General features: G+C 55.5%; 2 protein-coding genes across 3 annotated transcripts; one reads left to right on the top strand and one right to left on the bottom strand.

The window, feature by feature from the left end:
• The first annotated feature begins 970 nt into the window (after positions 1-970).
• UBXN6 (UBX domain protein 6) lies at positions 971-6,538 on the top strand. Of its 2 annotated transcripts, none has more exons than XM_041460727.1 (11): positions 971-1,106; positions 1,328-1,485; positions 1,700-1,761; positions 1,894-2,016; positions 2,250-2,347; positions 2,675-2,750; positions 2,834-2,918; positions 3,133-3,352; positions 3,441-3,571; positions 4,186-4,331; positions 4,839-6,538. In XM_041460727.1, the coding sequence occupies exons 1-11, from the start codon at positions 1,024-1,026 to the stop codon at positions 4,875-4,877; spliced, it is 1,221 nt and encodes a 406-aa protein (XP_041316661.1). In that variant the 5' UTR covers positions 971-1,023; the 3' UTR covers positions 4,878-6,538. The 2 variants fall into 2 exon arrangements, with proteins under 2 accessions (XP_041316661.1, XP_041316660.1); XM_041460726.1 differs by having other exon boundaries at positions 4,859-6,538.
• Positions 5,844-19,948, bottom strand: CHAF1A (chromatin assembly factor 1 subunit A). The gene is made up of 15 exons (XM_041460725.1): positions 19,813-19,948; positions 19,187-19,237; positions 18,310-19,067; positions 16,466-16,522; positions 14,321-14,562; positions 13,801-13,861; positions 13,348-13,416; positions 12,719-12,942; positions 12,419-12,587; positions 12,167-12,247; positions 12,001-12,090; positions 11,531-11,792; positions 10,408-10,865; positions 7,566-7,653; positions 5,844-6,328 (listed from the first exon to the last, which is right to left on the bottom strand). The coding sequence occupies exons 2-15, from the start codon at positions 19,233-19,235 to the stop codon at positions 6,249-6,251; spliced, it is 2,688 nt and encodes an 895-aa protein (XP_041316659.1). The 5' UTR covers positions 19,236-19,237; positions 19,813-19,948; the 3' UTR covers positions 5,844-6,248.
• Between the last annotated feature and the right edge of the window lie 708 nt (positions 19,949-20,656).

A 20,656-nucleotide genomic window follows, 5' to 3' on the forward strand; every position in this document is an offset into this window, starting at 1 on the left:
GTGCCATTTTCTGGCCTTGTCAGGATGGAGCAGCCACCGTGTCCCAGGCTTTGCCGTGTCCCAGGCCTTGCCGCGTCCCAGCTGTGCAACATTTCGGGTTGTGCCACACCCTGGCCGTGCTGTGTCCCAGCTCTGTCCCAGCAGCGTCAGGCTCCGCACATTCCCCTCAGCCCGTCCTGTGCGCTGGCGGTGTCCCCGGAGGGCAGATCCGTGCCTCAGCCCGTGACCCCCACTGGCGATGCCGGTCTGTGTCCAGCCTTCATCCAGGTGTTCCTGGCTCTCGGTGCCACCGGGCAGCCCCCGGGCTCTGTCCCGGTGCCACCGGAGGGGCAGTGCCAGCTGCTGCTGCCCAGGTGAACGCACAGCCCCGTTCGGGGTGGGCTCCGCCCGATGCCGGCAGTCGCAGCCCCTTCCTCGGCGTGTCCCACGAGGGTGCGGAGCAGGAAATAAACCGTGGAACACGCGGGGATGTTCACTGCGCCCACCCTCAGCTCTGGAGCGCTCGGCCGATTTCCCAGCCGTGGGAAACACGAGGCTCCTTCTCCGTGCGCTCCAGCCGCCCCAGCCCCGGCTGTGCCCCAGCTCCGAGCTGCGAGCCCCGGAGCTTTCCAGGGCTCCGTTCGCCTGCTTTGCTCACACCGGGGCCGCTCCCGGGGCACCGGGAGCCGAGGCTGTTCCGTGGGGGCTGCGGGTGCAGGTTTGGGGGCTCTGGGGGTGCGGGTCTGGGGGCGCTCTGGGGTCCGGGAGGCTCCGCCGGGGGTCCGTGGATGCAACCGGGGCTCTGGGGAGGTCCGTGAGTGCCGGCAGCCCCCGGTGGTCCCGGTGCCGGTATCCCTCGCCCCCCGCCCGAGCGGGGCCGGTCCCGCCCCGTTCCGGTGACGGCGCGGGCGGGCCGGAAGCGCGGGGGGGGCGCGGCGGCCCGGCTCCTGTCCCGGTGTTCTCGTCCCGGCATTCCCGTCCCGGTGTTCCCGTCCCGGTGTTCCCGTCCCGGCGTTCCCGACCCGGTCCCAGCCCGGCACCGCCATGCGCAAGTTCTTCCAGGAGATCAAGGCCGACCTGAAGTTCAAGACGGCGGGGCCCGGGCAGAAGCTCTCGGAGCCGTCCCGGTACGGGCTGGGGGGACCCTCCGGTAACGCCACCACCGGTAACGCCACCCCCGAGCACCCTCCGCGGCCGGTACCCCCCGCGCCGGGCCCGGTACCGGCCCGGGGCGCGAGGGGCTCGCGGGGCCGGAGCGGCGGCACCGCCGGGCCCGGGCGCCCCTTCCCGCGGGGCCGCGTCCCCGGGCTGGCACCGGCGGGTCAGCGAGCCGTGTCCTCCGTGCCAGGGCCCCCAGGGAGAAGCCGAAAGCCGAGGTGGCCCCGAAGCCCCGTCAGGCCCCGACGGATGAGGCGCAGAGGGCGGCGGCCGCGGCGCTGGCCCGGCTGGAGCTGAAGCCCAAGGGAAAGGCTCCGTCCGCCTCGCAGGACGCCATCAGGAACCAGGGTAGGAGCGGGCCGCGGCCATCCCGGCTGGAAAAGCGCCCGGGGCCGCTCTCCAGGGTGTTTTGGGGCAGCTGTGGTGGAAACGGGGTCATGTGCAGCCCAGGGCCGGCACGCCGCACCTGGGCAGGTGTTTGTTTCTCAGGGCGGCGCTGAGCTGTCCAAAAGCCTCTGGAATGTGCTGAGCCTCCGCTGCAGCTGGGGTTTGTGTGTTGTAGTGAGAAAAGAGCTGATGGCCGAGGCAGCTGCCGGCGAGAAGGGGCTCTCCATGGAGGAGAAGGTGAGGGAGATGCTGCCATTCCCTGCTCAGCACCTCTTGGGGCTGCTCTCGGTGTCCTGAGGGTATTTATAAACAGAGCCCCCCCCAAAACCTCCCCGTGCTCAGTTTGGTGCCTGGTTTTATCTTCTTCAGGAGCAGGAGGAGGAAGGGGCAGCTGCTCCCTCTGTCTCAGGGGTTTATTTCATCTGCCCCTTGACCGGTACCGTAGTGAGGAAAGACCAGAAGGAAAAGCAGCTCCGAGAAGCCATCCAGGCAGTGAGTGCTTCCCTTCAAACTCCTTCCCTTCCCTCTTCAAGCTCCTTTTGTGCCATGGGTCCCCTCCAGCAGTGACCTCACCAACCCTCCACCTCCTTCGTGTAAAACCCCCCCCAGGACAATTTCACTTTACCTGCTAAATCTTCTTTAGCCCAGCAAAAGGGGAACAGTTGAGCTGAGCTGGGATCAGCTCCTCCCTGAGCAGCTTCTCTCCCTCTCTCTCTCTCCCCCAGTATTTCTCCGTGGACCCGGTGGCTGCTTCCATCATGGAGATCCACACCTTCAACAAGGACCGGGAGAAGGTCCGGCTGTGCGTGGAGACCATGGCCAAGTGAGTGTGACTGAGGGCACGGGCAGCTCATCCCTTCCCTGGTGGGTTTTCTTGCTCTGCTTCTAGAAAAGTGGTTTTTTTTGGAAGAAAATGGAACTTTTGAACCTCCCAATTTGTCAGCTGATCTGATGTGAGCATCCTGGAGGAGTTGGTCCCACTATTCCAAGAGGTTTGGGAGCTGCTGTTTTTTTTTTGGTTTGGCCCCAAAACATTGATGTATTTTATTTTCCTGGGTTTCTCAGCTTTTGTTATCTGTGAGGTCTCTGTTTTCTCTCTGACCTCAGAGTGTCCTGCTTTGATCCAGGCAGTGCATTCCTCTTGCTGCAGGTACTTGGATAACATCTATCTCCATCCAGAGGAGGAGAAATACCGGAAAATCAAACTGCAGAACAAGGTGTTTCAGGTGAGCTCAGACCTGCAGCTGCTCAGCCTTGGAAAGCCCTTGCTTGGAGCAAACTCCATCTAAATTCTGTCCTTTTCTTCCAGGAAAGGATAAGCTGCTTGGAAGGGACACACAAATTTTTCCAGGCTGTCGGGTTTGAGACAAAAACACTGCCTGTTCCAGGACAAGGCAAGAACTCGTGGTGTTAATGTGGAGTCAGGGCTTTGCGGGGTGCTGGGGGCAGCTCTGCTTGCTGACAGCTCCACAGAGGTCATTCCTCCAAGGCTGGAACAAAAACAGCCTCTGAGCCTGCACATTCCTTGTCCCAGTGTGACATTTCCCCAGAGATCCTTGTCCCCGTGTCACTGCCCTAAAGACCAAGAGCCTCGCTCCATCCTTGCAGAGACCACGGAGGAGTTCTACGTGCTGAAGGAGGAGGTGCTGAGCAGGCTGGAAGATCTGAAGGAGCACAAGGAGCAGCTGCTGAGCTCGGAGCCCGTGCGGGCGCAGCTGCACCGGCAGCTCGCGCTGTTCCAGCCGTCGCCCGCGGCCGCGCGCTTTGAGCTGCCCCACGACTTCTTCAGCCTCACTGCAGAGGAGCTGCGCAGGGAGCAGCGGCTCCGGTGAGGGGCTGCAGGAGCAGCAGGGCCGGGGGATGGCAGCCAGCAGCTCCCGGCTCTCCTCGGGGCCTACAAGGGTCTCTCCCCGCAGGACAGAGGCGGTGGAGAAGGCGGCGATGCTGAGGACCAGAGCCATGCGCGAGAAGGACGAGCAGAGGGAGATGAGGAAGTACAACTACACGCTGCTGCGGGTGCGCTTCCCCGATGGATACATCCTCCAGGGTAAGAGGGGCTCCTCGCCCTTCCCTCGGGCACCTCCAGAAGCTTCTGAGGGTATTTGGAGTGTAAGGAGCTGGATCACAGGAGGTGCTGAGGTCAGCTGGTGGAATGAACCACCCCAAAACCACAGCGGGGTAATGTTTCTCCATGAACTCTTCCCATCTCCAAATCCTCCCCCTGCTCAGGGTTGGGATTTTAAGCCAGGATTGGACAGAGAGGGAAGAATCTCAAGGCATCATTAATTAAAGTCTGCTCTTCCCAGGCCTCTGGAAACAAGCTGGACTCATTAGATCAGTGTGTGACAGCAGCCAGCGTGAGGCTGCCTGTGTGATGTCAGACTGTACAACAGCATAAATCCTCTTCAAATTTTCCAGTAGAACTCTGGAAGTCATTTCAGGCTTTCCCAGCTCTTTGTTACAGGCTGGCAGGGGCTCCCAACAATTGACTATTTTTCTTTGGGGATTCTGCTTTTATAGTTTTCAGTTAAATCAGGCTGGCTGTGTGGCAGGGAAGTCGTTGATCAAGTCAGCATCAGTAGGTGAAGCCCCACGGTACCGACCACAAAAGGTTAGATTTTGGTAAATGCCAGACTCTCTCACCTTGTTTTCTCATGGCAGGGACTTTTTATGCCCGAGAATCAGTTTCTGTGCTCTACAACTTTGTGAGAGAAGCACTCAGAGATGACTGGCTGCCCTTTGAGCTCCTGGGACCTGGAGGTCTCAAACTGACTGATGAGAACTTGGCCTTCAATGAATGTGGGTTGGTGAGTGAAAAAAATTACTGTTGGTACCTTCCAGAGCATCTTGAGGCTGTCAGTCTTCTGCTGCTCCGAGCAGGGGGAGAAGTTTGTGTTCAGTCAGAGCCCCAAGCTGTGTTCTGTCCCCCCACTTTGAGCACAAACAAAGCAGTAACTACTGGGGGGCTTTGAGGTGTGGAGGGAAGTGCAGGGTCCTCCTGGAGCACAGAGCTGTCAGGGGCTGGGAAAGAGGGAAGGCAGCGATGGTGAGGGAGGGTATGAACAGAAAACCCAAAGCAGCATCCCCTAAAAGGAGCTGCCTGCAGAATCCTTGTCCTTTTCAGCTTGAGCAGTCCCAGGTCTGTGAATGCTCACAGGGTGTTCACACTCAAGGAGAACAGAGCAGCTGTGGCAGCGCCCAAGGCCAGGATGCAGCAGGCTGGGACAGTGGGACGTGTCCCTGGCCAGGCAGGGGTGGGACTGGAGGGGTGTCAGGATTCCTGGCAGCCCACAGCCAGCCCTGGCTGTGCTCAGTACGTGCCTGTCGTGCCCAGGTGCCCTCGGCCCTGCTGAGCCTGGCCTGGGACGCCGCGGTCATGGCAGACGTGGAGGCGGCGGCGGAGGAGCAGCGCAGCCCCCTCAGGCCCGAGCTGCTGGCCAGGGCCCAGCCCCTGTCCTGAAATAAAGGGCAGTGCCTCCCGTGCTGCTGGCTTCAGACTCGTCCCTCCTTTTCCCGAGACTGCTGGAGCTCCGTGAGCTGAGGTGGCTTTGGTGCAGCTCTGCAGAGGGGCTGGGCCCGCTGTCCCCTCCCAGCTCCAGACTCACAGGTGGCTCTCAACACCAAAGCAGGGATTGCCCTGGAGCAGGGACTGCCTGAGGTGTTCCCAAGGCAGTGGTGGAGCAGGGATTAGGGGCTGTTAGGCTGGATTACCAACCTGAGCCTGGGTAGGGGGCTGGGTTTAGAGCTCAGCTCCCCGTTCTGCTTCTGTGTGCACTGTAACTCCTACTGGAGAGAAGCTCTTTGGATAAAGTTACACTTAGTCTGATTAAATGGAATTATTTAAAGACTCAGTTCTGATCCCACTTGCTTGAGTTGCTTTGTTGTTGCTGTAGGTTTGAGATGCCAAACCAGTCTGTGCTGGGGCTGGCACTGGTGTTACTGGGGCAGCATCACCCCCCTTGTCCCTTCAGAGACCAGAGAGTGACAGCAGGGAACAGCTACTGCTGGTGCCCAGGGGAGATAATAAACCTGAAATTACAGACAATCTTTTAAAGAAGTAATTCATAACTCACCAGTTGTACAAAAGCCCCAGCAAGTTCATTCTGTGTGTCACCACGTTTGATGCCAGCTCAGTCCTTCAATACCTCAAACAGAGTTTTTCTGTGGGACAGAGCCCAGCTCTGATGTAGACAAGAGTGAGAATCTATCCCTGACCTGTCCAGCCTGTCCCAAGATAAGAGAAACAATGCATTTTTCCTTTTCCAAAAGTAAAGCCCTGCTGCTGTTCTCTGGAGCAAGTAAGACCACAAACAGGATGGTACAAGAGCATAAATTCATATATAATTGTACATCATTTATACCCAAGGCCACGCTGTACAACATTATGAACAGTCATTCCCCAGTGGCATCACAATAAGCTTATTCCAAAATCCCTCAGCTACTTTTAGAGATAACTTAGATACCTTCCATTACAAAGAAGTATCAAAATTTCAATAATGCTTTATTAAGGACAGATTAATATGCAGTATTTAAAAAAAATAAAAAAGCTAAAAAGCTAAAGCTAAAAATTTAAGCTTCCATCTGGTCTGAAGCAGAACAAAGTGCTGTCTTCTCTTTACAAGAAATGTGGAATACTTTCAAGTATCTTGGTCAAAGATACACAAGATTTAAAACTTTCTAGCTCATCCTACATACATACAGAGGAGTTAGTAGGCATTTTAGTCTCAAATTGTATTAGATGGGCTGACCATGCTGCTGTCCTGGTGAGCAGCTCTTGTGCCACTGGATTCTGAAGCTGTGGAACCTGCAAAGGAGAGAATGTGTTTGGTTTGTTTTGTTTTTGTAAATATCTTCATTAATCCAGTGAAATTTGACTACTTCATGTTTTATCTGTCTTAGCTTTCTGCATCTGTTGTGAGTCTCCTTTTCAACACTATTTAAAAACTGGTTTTAATACTGGCTTCTTATTTAATATCACCAATGCAGAATAAAAAAATCACTTCAACCATAAAAAGGATTTTCATAATCTTTTCAGTGCTTTAGAGTCAGGCAGAGCCAAACAAACAGAGCTGCAAGTGTGTCAGCAGAGCCTGAGGGAGGGAGGCTGCTCAGTGGCATCCTCAGAACAAGAGGGGACAAACCTGAGGCGAGGTTTTCATCTCAGAGCCTGGTAATAAGCAAAAGCAGCTTAAGATTAAAGCCAGGCTTCTTGTCAAACAGTCCCAGTGTCTGTTTTGGGAGGTGAGAGGAGCTCAGAGAGGAAGGAGAGCCCAGATAATGCCTGGAATGGGTCAAACACTGCAGAATTTCTGTGCACGAGTCCTTATCTACCAGAGGAGCTGCCCAACACAAACCACTTTCCTTAGAGCAGGTTGGGAGAGCTCTATTGTGAGCAGGAAGAAAGAGCCCAGAGCTTTGGAAACCACAGCACGTGCTTGGAGTCAGCTCATTGATCTGTGTGATCACGTCCAAAAGCTCCTGGAGATGAAAGGAGCTGCTCCACATCCTCATCCCAGCCTGGCCTGGAAGGAGAGGCTGCTCAGAGGGGCTTTGAAGCCATTTTCCAAGGGATAACTGGGACACAAACACAAGCAAGGGGCTCAGACTGTGGAGCAAAGCAGCAGCCAGGCTGCTCCCTGATGTGACCTCCTTCAGACAATTTGCACCTTTGAGGAGGCTCCAGAGGGGTGATAACCCAGCCCCTGCCAGGCCCCAGAGCAGCAATATTTGCCATCAGTCACCAGTGGCACTGCCCTAGTGCTCACCTGTGCTCCCAGAAGAAGCACTGAGCCAAGTGCTGCTCCCAGGGGCTTTGTGCCACCGAGGGCAGGAGAGGCAAGAGCAGCTTAGAGAAGGCCAAAAATAGCAGAGAAGCATCTTTTAAAAAGGGTAAAAAGCAGGAGTATCTGGGATAAGGTATCTATAGAGAGAAAAGCTCAAGGAATGGTGAAAAGGGCAGAAAATCCCAAGTTTAGCTCACACAGGTGCTGCTCCCTTGGGGGAGTGCCTGCCAAGAGCCTGGCACCCATCTCCCTTCCCACCTTTTCCTGGCTGTACATCCACAATCATGCAGTCATCATCTTCCTCATCTTCCTCAGTGTCTGCCTGAAATCCATCCATCTCTGCAGCCTGGAGGGAAAGAGCAGGTACCAGGTGTGAGTCAGGAGGGGGAGGGTGCCACGAGCTGGCACTGCTGGGCACCCTCTGGGCAGGTGGGCACATCTGGAGGGAAGGAGAAATGCAATTCCCAGCTCCACGAGCTGAGACTTGTGACAAAAGGCCTCCTCTGCAGTGGCACCCACAGTGGGAGAGAGGCCAAGCTGCTGCTCCAGGATCCTTCCCTCTTACACAACGTGCTGAGCAGCCCCCGCAGCACAGGCAGCTCAGCTTCATGGAAATCTGACTCTTGCTGCACTCTGGAAGGGAAATCTCTCCCCCCTCTGTTTATTATTTTCACAGAATCACAGCCTCATAAAGCTCAGCGAGTCCAACTGCTCCCCAGCACTGCCCAGGCCACCACTGGCCCTGTCCCCAGGTGTCACATCCCCATGGCTTTTAGGTCCCTGCAGGGATGGGGACTCCAGCCCTACCCTGGGCAGCTCTGGAGGAATAAAGTTCCCTAAATCTCCAACCTAACCCCCTCTGGTGCAGTGTGAGCTGTTCCCTCTGGTGCTGGTGTCCCCTGGGAGCAGAGGCTGACCCCCCTGGCTGTCCCCTCCTGGCAGGAGCTGTGCAGAGCCACAGGGTCCCCCCTCAGCCTCCTTTGGTCCTTTGGATGTTCTCTCCCTTCTGAAGATGGAGAATTACAGTTGCTTGTCAAGTTTGGACCTGGTTCTCTGCTGACTCCTCCTCCTCTTTGCCAATCAGCTTTTATTCAGGGAGTGGTGCCAGTTCCTCCCTTCTGCCCAGGTTTCCTGCCATGGGAAAAGCCCAAATTCCCTATTTTGAATGGAGAACACAGAACCCAAGCAGGGACACAAACCAAAGTTGCCCAGCTGTGAGGGTCTGTTGAGTTTTTTTCTCCTTCAGCTGGAACTGGAATGAAAATCCTGCTCCCCATCCCCTAAAAACTCTTCCAAGCCAAGAAAATTTCCAATTTACATCTTTCAATAAAGCCCCAGTTCTCAAATTAAATCCCTCCTACACGTGGGCAGGTACTGCCCACTTCAGCACCAAATTTTTCTCTCCACAGCTTATGTAAGAGCACCTTGACTCACAGGAGCCCTGGTGTGAGCTCCCCAGCAGAGGAACACGTGCCAGAGCAGGATCTGGCAGCTGTGCCCTGCCAGCCATGGCCCAGCCTGGCTCCACAGGTAGAGCAGGGCTGATTGAGACATCAGGAAGGAAAGAAAGGCTTCTGGGGCTGTGACACCTCTGCTCGGAGCTGCACCTCCCCAGCACAGCTCTGAGAAGCTTTGAAGCATTCAGGCTGGTGATGTAATTCTCCTAAAAGCCTTTGTTTTGCTATTTCTGCTCCCTTATAAGCTGAATTTCCAGTGGGTGCCAAGCAGAGACTTTTATCTCTGCCTTTATTTAGTGTACAAGAAAAAACCCAAGCAGATGGAGTTTGGGGGTTGAACAGCTTCTCACAAGTCTCTGATCTCTATCAATACCTGAATGCTGAGCTTTTTCAGTAGAAAAGCCAAAAAAGCCAAGAATAAATTGGGAAGGCAAAGCATAAAAAGCATCAAAAGCCTCATCTGTGGTCCATGGGAGGGGGGTGGAACGAGATCAGCTTTAAGGTCCCTCCCAACCCAAACCATTCTGGGGCTCTTTCCTAACCTGGTGCACAGGGAAGGAGGAATAAATCCACTGGCAGGGATTCCAAACCCTGCCCTGCCTGTGGGATGGGAAGCCAAAGGTTGATAATCCCAAATTGCAGCACCTAAAGCCTCAGCAGAGCCTCCCAAGCTTTGTGGGGACCCAGCTGTGGCCCCTCCAGGGCCTGAAGGGGCCAAGAGGAAACACGGAGAGAGACTTTGGACAAGGGATGGAAGGACAGGACACAGGGAATGGCTTCCAATGCCAGGGGGTAGGGCTGGATGGGATATTGGGAAGGAATTCCTCCCTGTGATGGTGGGCAGGGGCTGGCATGGAATTCCCAGAGCAGCTGGGGCTGCCCCTGGATCCCTGGCAGTGCCAAGGCCAGGCTGGAGCAGCCTGGGACAGTGGGAGGTGTCCCTGCCCATGGCAAGGGTGACATTTAAGGTCCCTTCCAAGCCAAAGCATTCTGGAATTCCATGATCCCATTTTTCAGTCATGATTAGGCTCCAGCACCACCTGTGGTTGCCCTGAAAAGCAGAAGCAACAACAGGAAAACCACAACAGAGCCCCCAGGCAGCAACCACTGCAATTCCATCTCATTTTGTCCCTATGAATTATTGGTTTTTTAAACCAGCTCTCGAAATTCAGCTTTATGTGTGTCAGGATGAGCTGGAGCCTTTACAGACTGCTCTGGGCTGAGTTGCAGCACTTGGGGACCACATTTAATCCCTTCACATGCAACTGCTGTAAGTCATCAGCTCGGGCTGTACATCTGGCAGCCACAGGCACACATAAAACCTGCACACAAATTACACACAGCTGTAAAACCAAGGCCAAGCAGACTCTCAAACTATTCACAGCTTGGATGCAATCACTGCCAAATAGCAGAGAATGGAAGAACAGCAGGAGAGCAACGTTTCAAATGGAACAGAGTCCAAGCAGACACACAAAAGAAACCCATCTCTCAGTCCCATCATTTCACTTCTTTCCCCATAAAAAGGGTCTTCTGGTGTGCAGGACAGTGGCTGGAGTTAACAGGCCGACCTGGGGGGGTGCAAACACCCCCAGCCCCACTCCCAGCCCTCCTTACTGGGGCACAACACCCCGCCAGGAACTCACCTGCTCAGCGCCCCGAGGTCTCTTCATGAACTTGGTGATGGACATGCTTCCCACGGCCTTCCTCTTGGCTGCCAGGGGGGTGGGCTGGGGCACAGCCACTCCTGGCACGCTGCCCCCCTCCTCCTTGCCCGTGCAGGGCACCTGGGTGACGTAGTTCCACTGGCAGGGCACGGGAAGCTGCTCCTGCCCGAAGCTGCGCAGCACCTCGGCGTGCACGTACCAGCACATCCTGAACTCGGGCCTCTTCTCGTACACGGAGCTCTCTGAAATGATCCTCTTGAGCCTGGCCTTGGAGGGGACCCCGCTGTCCTCCCCTCCTGGGGGCTCTGGGGGGCTCCTGGAGCTGCCCTCGGGCCCGTGGCTGAAGCGTCCCTGGCGGCAGCACTCCTGGAACTCCTGGATGATCACCCTGCTCCCGTGCACGTTCCCGTGCAGCAGCGGCAGCAGCTGGCCCAGGACTGCAGGGAAAGGTGGCACAGGGAGGGTTAAAGGTTGGGAAAGCTGGGGGAGAGAAATCAGCACGGGCACTCCAGAGGGGGAAAACACCAGGGTTGGTTTTAGAGATGGGATTGCCCAAGAGAAGATGGGGGTGCCCCATGTCTGGGAGGCTCCATGGTCAGGTTGGATGGGGAGCAAGTGGAAGGTCATGGCAGAAACTGGATGGTCTTTAAGGTGTCTCCCAACCCAAACCACTCTGGGATTCCATGATTTGATGTAGAAAACTCACCCCCAATAATAACAACACCCTGGAGTGAAACCCCCACCCCCTGCCTGGCCTTTATGTGAGTTATTCAAGGCCTTGTGTTAATCAGGTGCAGGAAAAGCTCAGGACTGGAAGCCAACACAAAAACCAAACCCTTTCCCCCAAACAATAAACAGGCTCAGACCCATCCTACATCTGAGCTTGCTCAAGTCTGGTTGGCTTCAGTTCCTAGATTGCCCAGAGCAAGACTTTTTGGAGAGGCCCTGCCAGAAAACTCCTTTCCAAGAGCTCTCAGAGATTCCTTGGATTCCAGCCTTGTCAGAAACAGGTCACTCTGAATGCAACACTCACTAATCCCCCTACTCCCTCCAAAGCACAGCACAACGCTGTGGAAGCACTGTTCAGCCCTTCAGGTCTTACTTTGCTGATCTTTTGCTCTTTTTTTGCTACATTTCTGTGTCTGCTGCTCTTCCTCTGGCACAGGTGGATCCAGGACACAGGCTGTGAACTGCTGGAGCACCTTCAGGTCCGGGTTGGTGCTGTTGTCCTCTGCTGCCCTTTCCCAGACACAGCCAATCTTCACGGGCTGTAGCACGTGGAACCTCTTCCCCTTGGCTATCAGCTCATCCCACTCCTTTGCTTTCAGCTTCTGACGAACCTTCTGGTTCTCTGGGTCACACTCCTGCAGCCAAAGGGGACAAAGGACTTGTTACACCCACGCCAGGAAGGAAAAAAAAGAGCTTTTTAAACCCAGCTTTGCCTGGTGTTCCCTGAGCCACACAGAGCTCCTGAACCGTGCAGGCACAGGACCAGGTGCTCTCCTCCCCTGCCAATATTGACAGGACACAGTTCACTGGAAAGGGAAGCTCAGGGACAGCCAGCTCCCTTACCTCTGTCACACCTTCATCTTCAGATAGGTACCCATGGGGTACAAAAAAGCCATCATCCTCATCTTCATCCTCTCCCTCCTCTTCATCATCCTACAAATAAATGGGTTACAAGTTACACTGCCAAGTGCACATGGTTCCTGATTTTTTCAGCATGCAGGATCCTCACCTCTTCACTATGGGAGAGACTTTCCCCAGGCTCCTCCTCTTCCCACTCTTCATCACTGTCTACTTCATAGTCCAGCAGTTTCTGCAAGAAATGCCAACATTTCTGTCCACCATTGGAGAGCACAAAGCACCAAACCCAGCCTGGGGTTTCAAAGGGAACAAAATGGCTCAGAAATCCCAGGGAAGCAGAGGACTTGGCCAAAAGCACATTCACTTCTAGGGCACAAAGAACCCAGCAGGCTGAGGTGCTTACAGTGTCCTTGGACCATGGATTCCTGGCACGGATCAGGGAGCTCCTCTTGTTCCAGGTGCCCCAGTAGGCAGGGCGGTGATTCTCACTGAACTGCAGCAGCTTCATCCTGCCAAACTTCTCCCTCTCAGGAACAGCATCTGGCTGGCAGCTGTCCACCACCACCACGTCACTGGGGACACAGGGGAAGGTGGCTCAGCCCCACAGAACAGCTCCAGCCTTCCCTCCTCTCCAATCCTCAATCCCCCTCTGCAGTTCACTTCAAAAAACAGAAGCAAAGCGAGCGCCCAAGTGCAGACTGACCTGTTGACACTGTCACTGCTGTCACTGACCAAAGTGGGCCCAGTTTTTCGTGGTTTACGACATTTTAGATCCTTCAAGAAAGAATCTTCACCATTCTGGGCGTGCAGGAGCTTATCCAGCTGTTCCAGGTCGTCTGGATCCAGGGCAACACGGCTGAGGGGGGCTAAGACCATGTTCTCCCTAATTTCAAAAGGGGCAAACTTCCCACAGGAGCCAGCAAGGGTCTGAAACATCAAGTGAGGAGTGTCAGGGTTTGGACACTGAGAAGCTGCAGCACCAACATGTGCCAGAAACACCTGCTGCTGAGGTGCTGTCTGAGGTGAAGATTTAGGTTAAGTGAAGATTTAGGTTAAGCCCTTCCTGTCCAAGACTCCAGATCTTCCAGGCAAGAAGACAGATCTTCTGCAGAAGACAGAGCTGAGATTCACTAAACCAACCACAAATGTTTTCTGTAGTCTCTGCTCTGGCCTTTTTCTTAAAATCCTTTACACTTTTGAGACCAGGAAATTAAGAAAAATCAATGCTTTGACCACCTAAGAAGCTGTAAGGGGCAGCTGAGAAGGAAATCAGGGTATTTTGTTAGGAACAACTGTGAGAAACCAACACACAGAGGCCCAGCAATGCCTCACCTTGGGGGCTTGTGGAGTCTTTGGTTTCTGGAAGAACCTGGTGATCTCTGCTTTCTGTGCATTGATGCGCTGAAATGAGAACCCAAAAGCACATTTGAGACAGGACAAAGCTTTGGAATTCCAGCTGAGCTCACGCATGACTCAACTTCAAATGCAACCAGGCACAAAGCAAAGTTCAGGCAGTCACCAGCTGCTGTGACTCAACAGAAACACTCACTGTCCTCCCTGCCATGCCAGGGCTCCAGTGGCAGTGCCAGGGAGAGCTCACTCGTGGCCATTCAGAAACACACACAGAAAACACTCGAGAGGGGGAAAGCAAAGGAACCAACAGCTGTGAAAGTAACAGGTGAAATCTGCACGGAGCAGCCCCAGCAGGACAGGCTGCACCCTGCTCCACCAACAGCATTTCACCCCAAAAAGAATGTAGAGACAAGCCAGAGAAAGCATTTTTACCTTTTCTTCCTCCTTTAACCGTTTCTCCTCTTCTTTCTTTCTCTTCTCCTCAAGTTTTGCCCTTGAAAACAAAGACCATGTGAATCGTCACCCACCAGGAAGGGTTTATTTGCACTGGGGAAGAGGTGGGAAGGCCCAGACCCCACCACGAGGATCATCTGTCAACCCAGCCAAGAAGCACGCTTGGTTAAGTGCACAGAAGACTTTGTTCATTCCTTCTACAGCAAATATTGACCCATTTCAAGTTAATAGGCTGCCTCCAAGTTCCTCTCAATGCAGGGAATTTCAGGGGTTACCAAGTCACAGGTAACTTCCTCAGCAAACAGCACAAGGGAGCCAGGTCAGCAGGGGAAGCTCAGGGCAGCAGAAGGCACTGCTGGGATGGGGGCACAGAGCCCCTCAAGCATTTCAGAGCCACCCCCTGACCCCAGGCCCGTGCTGCTGGAGCAGGGGGGCAGGGAAAGTGGGGATGGAAACCAGCACAGGGACCCCCAGGAGCTGCACAAGCCCAGGCACTCACTCCAAGGCCTCCTGCCTCTCCTTGCGCTTCTCCTCCTTCACTCGCAGCTTCTCAGCTTTCTCCTTCTCTTCCTTTTCTTTCTTTTCCCTCCTTTCTCTCTCTTTCAACTCCTTCTCTTCCTCTTTCCTCTTCTTTGCCTCCTCCTTGGCTCGTTCTTTCGCAGCTTTTGCCTCTTCCTTCAGCCTGCCCTTCTCCTCCCTCTCTGCCTGCAGCTTCTGGAGCTTGTCCGCACGCTCCTGGTCCTGGGGCACAAAGGGGACACTCAGCAGCTGCAGCTCTGTGCTCCCACAGCCCTGGAAAATCAGCATTTCATTGCTCAAAGAGGAAGCTGGACCCACCCAGTGCTTGACCTGCAGCATCACAAAATATCCTGGACTGGGAGGGACCCTCATCCTTCCCAGGAAGGCAGGTGGGAGCACAGCCCCAGCCCCCCAGGCAGCAGCCAGCTGAGCTTCCTGGTGCTGCCTCTCTGAAAGCTTTAATTATTCTATTCTCTTAGCAAAAAAAAAAAAGGTATTTTCATTTCTCTAAGCATCAAAGAAAGCTTTGTATTGAGTCATCTTCATTACCACTGTGGCATTATGGAAAATTAGATGGGAATTATAAAATCGTAATTATTCCCTTATTTAATAGGAGATTTCAGATTCTTTGCAAAATATTTCCTCCTGAGCAAAGCTTTTCATGCTTTGGTGTCATCACAGGGCTACAGTGGTGTCACTTCTACAAGTGAATTGGAGCTGATTTGACATCATAAACCCACGAGGATTTTCTGATGGTTTCCACAATCACAGAAATCACTTTGATGATCCTCGTGGGCCCCCCCAAGCTGGGATATTCCAGGATCTCAGGGAACACAGTCAGCCTCCAAAGCCCAGATTGTGGAGCTGGCCCCTTGTTTTCCTCCATTTTACATCATCAGGCATCACCAGTGCCCTGAGTTTGTTCAAGGGGCGCTCTGGGAACAGTGGGGGGAAGATTTTATTGGAAGTGTTGCTTTTTATGGTGTTTCCTCCCAAAACAACTGCAATTCCTACCGTGGCTCTGCTGACACAAAGGAGGAAAATGTCAAATTAAAGAGAAAAAGCTTTTCTGTGCTGCAGGCACTGGTGATGTCACCAGGAAAGGAGGATCTGCCTGTGCCCAGACACTCCAACTCCTCCCTGGGTATTTTCAGTTTTCTTTTATTGATTTCACATCTCTCCTTGTCAACATCAAGGCTTCCTTGAGCAGTGTCACAACACAAATAACTGCAGAAAGCCACCAACAGCCAAATGGTGCCAATGGCAAGGAAACAACACTGTCAGCCTGAGTCATGGAATGTGCTGGGTGCTGGGAAGCTGGTGTGAAGCTGACAGCTCACTGGTGGGTCTGGTTCATTCCCAGCATCATTTTTAGCTCCCATTCTCCTCTCTCCCTCCCATCCCTGCTATTTTTAACACAGCTATAGAAGGGAAGAAAACAACAGATTGGGATTCTATATGGGGCACTGGGAAAAGCTTTACAGCTCCAACTTACATAAAACACACAAGTTTATAAACAAGCCACTGAGAGGCACAGAGTTCCTGGGCACAAACCCTCCCAGGTGCAGGTAAAACAACCCCAAAAAACCCTGACTGCTGGAAACTGCAGTGACCCTTCAGCCTCCTCTGCACCCAGCATCCCATGGCTGGCAGCAGAGTGAGGGAGCAGAGGAGCTGCAGCCAAGCAGGCAGAACCTGGAGCTTGAGCATTCCCAGTGGTGGCATCCAGTGGTGACATCCTCTGGGAGCCACAGACACAGTGCCCCACTTGCCTCATAAAAACAGAACCTGAATTTTGGGGCTTAAACGTTTCTAATCTCTTCCCAAAGAGCCCCAAATGCAGCCAGGGCTCCATTCAGGAGCTTTGGAAAGAGCCAAGCACTTTAACTATAAAAACAGAACCTGAATTTTGGGGCTTAAACGTTTCTAATCTCTTCCCAAAGAGCCCCAAACGCAGCCAGGGCTTTGGAAAGAGCCAAGCACTTTAACAGCCTGCATCAAAGGTTCTTCCACGCTCCCCAGGGTGAGGAAAAATGGCAAAAGAGATGTTGCAGCTGGGCTGAGATAAAAGGCAAAGCCTTTGTTGGCTCCTCAGGGGAGGTTGGGTGTCAGGGAAATGCCTTACTCTTTGCAATCTCAGCTTCTCCTTCTCTGCTGAACTTCTGTGGAATTTCTGAGGTACCTGCAATTACAAAATGCAAGTTTTAGAGGAGATCCTGAGTGACAGGATTTTTCCAGCCACAGTGACACCAGGCTGCTCCTGCAGATCACACCCAGTCACTCCAACCCCCCGAGCAGGGAACGAGGACAGAGCTCAGAACATCCAGTGTCCCCAGTCCCACCCCAGGCTCCTGCCCCCACGAACAAACCCCTCTGCTCCCCTCATTCCCACAGGAGCCTTTGCAAGGGAGCTGCTCTGAACCACAGGGCACATTTCACCATGGCAAACTCACTTCCTTCCAGCTAAACTTATGTTTCTTTGGGTTTTCTTTTTTCATCCATCTATCTTGCTGTGATACTTAGCTGTAACTTTATGAATACAAGGACTGCTTCCCACATTTTAACACTTTCTTCTTGTCATCACAGTCCACTTGATCTTCCACCAGTAGCAGCTCACTGATCCTAAGTTCCAAACAGGGCACACTTCTCATTTATCTTTTATTTATGGGGGGAAGAAAAAGGTGTTTTATGCATAAGACCATCTTTCACAGACTGGTTAAAGGCCTAATTTGTCAATATTTCAGTGATTTACTGATTTACTGGATCCCCCCTCCTCCTCCTGCCACTGACAGCATCACATTTAAATTGTGATTAACAGGCTAACACAGCCCAACTGCTTTATTTTCTATATTTATCTGATATAAAACAGGAGTCCTGTCAAGTGGGGGCTTCAGCTCCTCTGAGCTGTTTCCTCCCAGGAAAACAAAGCTGCCAGCACTCCCAGCTGCACAGCTTGGGGTGCAGCCCCTCGTTTTGGGGAGCAGCATGAGCAAATCCAGCCCCACTGGCAGGACTGGGTTACACCAGGCGTGCTTTCTGCTGTTCTGCTACACTGGAAATACTTCATGCCTGCTCGAGTGTGTCTGTTTATTCTAGAGATGGAAGACTGGGAGTTTTCACACAGGAGGAATCGATCCCTTGACTCAATAAACACAACAAAAGGACTGGGAGAAGCATCCCCGTGTGTTTGAGCCACCTGAGCAGCTGCTGCTGCCCTTGGAAGCTCCTCTGTCCACACTGCCCCAAAATCCAGGGTGTCTGGGGGCCTCCTGCTGAAGCAGAGCTGCTAAACTGAAACTCAGGTGACCAAAAACCTCCTCATCCAGAGCTTTTTCACGGAATCCCAGCAAGCTTTGGGTTGGGAGGGACCTCAGAGCCCATCCAGTGCCACCCCTGCCACGGGACAGGTTCCATCCAACCCCACTCAGCCTGGCCTTGGGCACTGCCAGGGATGAGGCAGAGCTGCTCTGGGCACCCTGTGCCACAGCTTCTCCCTGGCAGCTGCAGGAATTCAGAGCTGGAGAAGCATCTGCACTGGCTGTACTGGGGGAACATCCCCACAGGAATCCCAGCAGCTCTGAGGAGGATAAAACAGAGCTTGGGAAAAACCACCTAAAGCACAGAGCTGCTCTTGGATGCTGTTCCCAAAACACCAAGCCCCAGGTGGGCATTTCATTAAAGAAATGTAATTACAGCAGCAGCCAGAGCCAGGGAGGATCAAATCCTTGACCTGCAGGATTTAAAGACCCCAAAGGGCAACAACTCAGGAATCAATCACCACCACCTTTCCTGGGAGAAGCATCCCCGTGCTGTTTGAGCCACCTGAGCAGACGCTGCTGCCCTTGGAAGCTCCTCTGTCCAAACTGCCCCAAAATTCAGGGTGTTTGCCCCACTCACCCTCTCCCCCAGCACCCCAGGAAGCCAAACATTCCAGCACAGGGACTGCAACCCAAAGCAGAGCAGACCAACCTTCCTGGCAGGTGTAGAAGCAGCCAGGGGGCTGCTGCTGCCCTTGCTCTGTGCCAGGAGCTCGGGGGAGCTCCCGGAGCTCAGCGAGGAGTTGGTCAGTCCCGAGTCCCCCTCGTGGGACGACTCCAGGGCCTCGCTCTCCGAGGCCTCGTCCAGAGGGGCCACCTGGGGGCACTTCAGGCTCATGATGTCCTCCAGCAGCACCACGGGCACCTTCCCCTCAAAGAGCACGTCCTTCAGTTCGCCCTGAGTGCCCTTCCTGCCTGCCACGTCCCTGCAGGCCGTGGGCTGGGGCCCAGCTCCTGCAGCCTGCTCTGCCTGGGGCCCCTCAGTCTCCGTGGAGTCTCCTGCTGGGCTGCTCTGCCAGGAGCTCAGGCAGCTCAGCTCTTTTCCTATGGTGCCATTGCTCACAGCAGCTCTAGAATCCGCATCCCCCAGCTCTGCGCTGTCCCCGAGTCCGTGGCCAGAGCCCCTGCAGAGGTCAGGGATGCCCCCAGGGTCACTCGTGTCACCTCCTGGGTTTTTCTGGATAAAATGGTCCAGTGGACCCTTCCCGTTGACGAGTTTTGGAGTCAAATTCCCGTCGGAGCCCAGCTGGCAGTCGTTCTCCACATTGTCCAGGGAGGCACCTGAGGCATCCAGGGAGGGATCCTTGCTGGGAGCAAAAGCACTCGGGGAGCTCTTGACTTTTTTGACTTCTGAATTGATGTCGAGATTCTCCTTTGGCACGGGGTTGAGGCGCTTGAAGGGCAGCCGAGCTGCAACAACAACAGCAGCTCAGAGACAGGCAGTGGCACTTTGACATGTATCTCATAAAAGCAGCTCTGAGATGTTCCTAATGTGCTAGAACTGTGCTGGATGAGAGACACTCCCTTACCTTGGACGAGCTTCCGTGGAGGAACAGCAGCTTTGTCTCTGCACTCCATGGCTACGGGAGAAAACAACAAATCAGCACCCGTGGTTGCTCCCAGCCCGCTGCTGCCGCTTCCCTGGCACGGCTGAGGCAGAGCCCAGCAGCTCTCCCGGGGCCGCTGAGGGAGGACAAAGGGGTCCCGGTGTCACCCCCAAGGCAAAGGAACCCACCGGGTGCCACAGCGTCCCCCTCGCTGGGCTGGGCAGGGACGTCCCCAGGAGCCCGTGCCTGCAGCCGAGGAGATGTGAGGAGGAAATTCGCCCCCGTGAGGGTGGGCAGGCCCTGGCACAGGTGCCCAGCGCGGCTGCGGCTGCCCCCGGAGCGCTGGCAGTGCCCAGGCCGGGCTGCAGCGCCCGGGCACAGCGGAGCGTATGGCTGCGATGGGACGGGCTTTCGGATCGCTCCCCACCCAAACCGCGCTGTCCCCGCACGAGTGCGGCTGCAGGGCGGGCCCGGGCCCAGCCCCGGGGCGCGGCGGCAGCTCCGGCACCTCCTTTGTTACCCCGGGCAGGCCCCGCGCACCCCGCGGCCCAACCGCCGCCGGAAACACCTCGCGCCCCGGCCGCGCCGCACCCCCAGCCCGGCCTTACCTGCGGCGGCTGGCGGCGGCGCCGGGCGGCGGTGCCAGGCCCGACCCCGAGGCGGCCCGGCCCGCGCAGCCCCCGCCGCTCCGGGCCCGGTCCCGCCCGGCCCGTCCCGCTCGTACTTGGCGGGAGCCGGGGCGACCCCGCGTCCCGCGCCGCTGATTGGCCGAGCGCGCCCCACGTGACCCGCACAGCCACACTCCCCGCTGCGTCTCGCCTTTCGATTGGCTGCCGCCGCCAGCGCCGCTGATTGGCGGAGGGGGATGTCGGTCTGGCGCGCTGCGGGCGCTGATTGGGTGGCTTTGTAGAGGGCCGGCGGGGCGCCGCTGGGTCCCTGGGCCTGGGCCCGAGGCCTACCCGTTCACCGGGCGGGACCGATGCCGCGGCGGGCCGGAGCGGCCTGTCCGCAGCAGCGGGCGGAGGGGGCGGAGCCAGCACTGCCGCCCGCCGCACCACTACGGGCATCGAGCCAACGCGCGAAATGGCGGCGGCGCCGGCGGCCAATCAGCGCCCGCGGCTGTAAGGCGCAGGCGCAGCAGCTGTCGCGAGGGATGCTGGGAGTCGTAGTTTTCCATTTGGAGGGTCGGTCGCCCCATTTTCCCCCCAGGCCTATGGCGGGGGTCCCGGCCCGGTTGTCCCCGAGTCGCACACGCGGTCCGCTCCCCGCGGGCGGCCCTGGATCCCTCAGGAGAGGGCTGCGCCACAGCCATCTCCCGATATGACCGCCCGTCCCGCGTGTCGCGACAGAACGACTCTCTTCGCCGCTCAGTCGCGACCCTTGGCGGTTCCGCCCGGCCGGTAGGGGGAGCGCTGGCTCCGCGCGGCGCTCCGGCCGGGCCGCTCGGTGGTG

Source organism: Pyrgilauda ruficollis, unplaced genomic scaffold (assembly GCF_017590135.1).
Source record: "Pyrgilauda ruficollis isolate IOZ18807 unplaced genomic scaffold, ASM1759013v1 scaffold148, whole genome shotgun sequence".
NCBI classification, from domain to species: Eukaryota; Metazoa; Chordata; class Aves; order Passeriformes; family Passeridae; genus Pyrgilauda; species Pyrgilauda ruficollis.

Bases quoted from the DNA above. Each gene is read 5' to 3' on its own strand.
- CHAF1A (XM_041460725.1), bottom strand. From the start codon at position 19,235: ATGGAGTGCAGAGACAAAGCTGCTGTTCCTCCACGGAAGCTCGTCCAA. The intron at 11,793-12,000 runs GTAAGGGAGCTG...CTTTGGCTGCAG, and splicing joins AAGATGAAGGTGTGACAGAG to GAGTGTGACCCAGAGAACCA. The intron at 7,654-10,407 runs GTGAGTTCCTGG...CTTTCCCTCCAG, and splicing joins GACCTCGGGGCGCTGAGCAG to GCTGCAGAGATGGATGGATT.
- UBXN6 (XM_041460726.1), top strand. From the start codon at position 1,024: ATGCGCAAGTTCTTCCAGGAGATCAAGGCCGACCTGAAGTTCAAGACG. The intron at 1,107-1,327 runs GTACGGGCTGGG...CCTCCGTGCCAG, and splicing joins AAGCTCTCGGAGCCGTCCCG to GGCCCCCAGGGAGAAGCCGA. The intron at 4,332-4,858 runs GTGAGTGAAAAA...TGTCGTGCCCAG, and splicing joins CCTTCAATGAATGTGGGTTG to GTGCCCTCGGCCCTGCTGAG.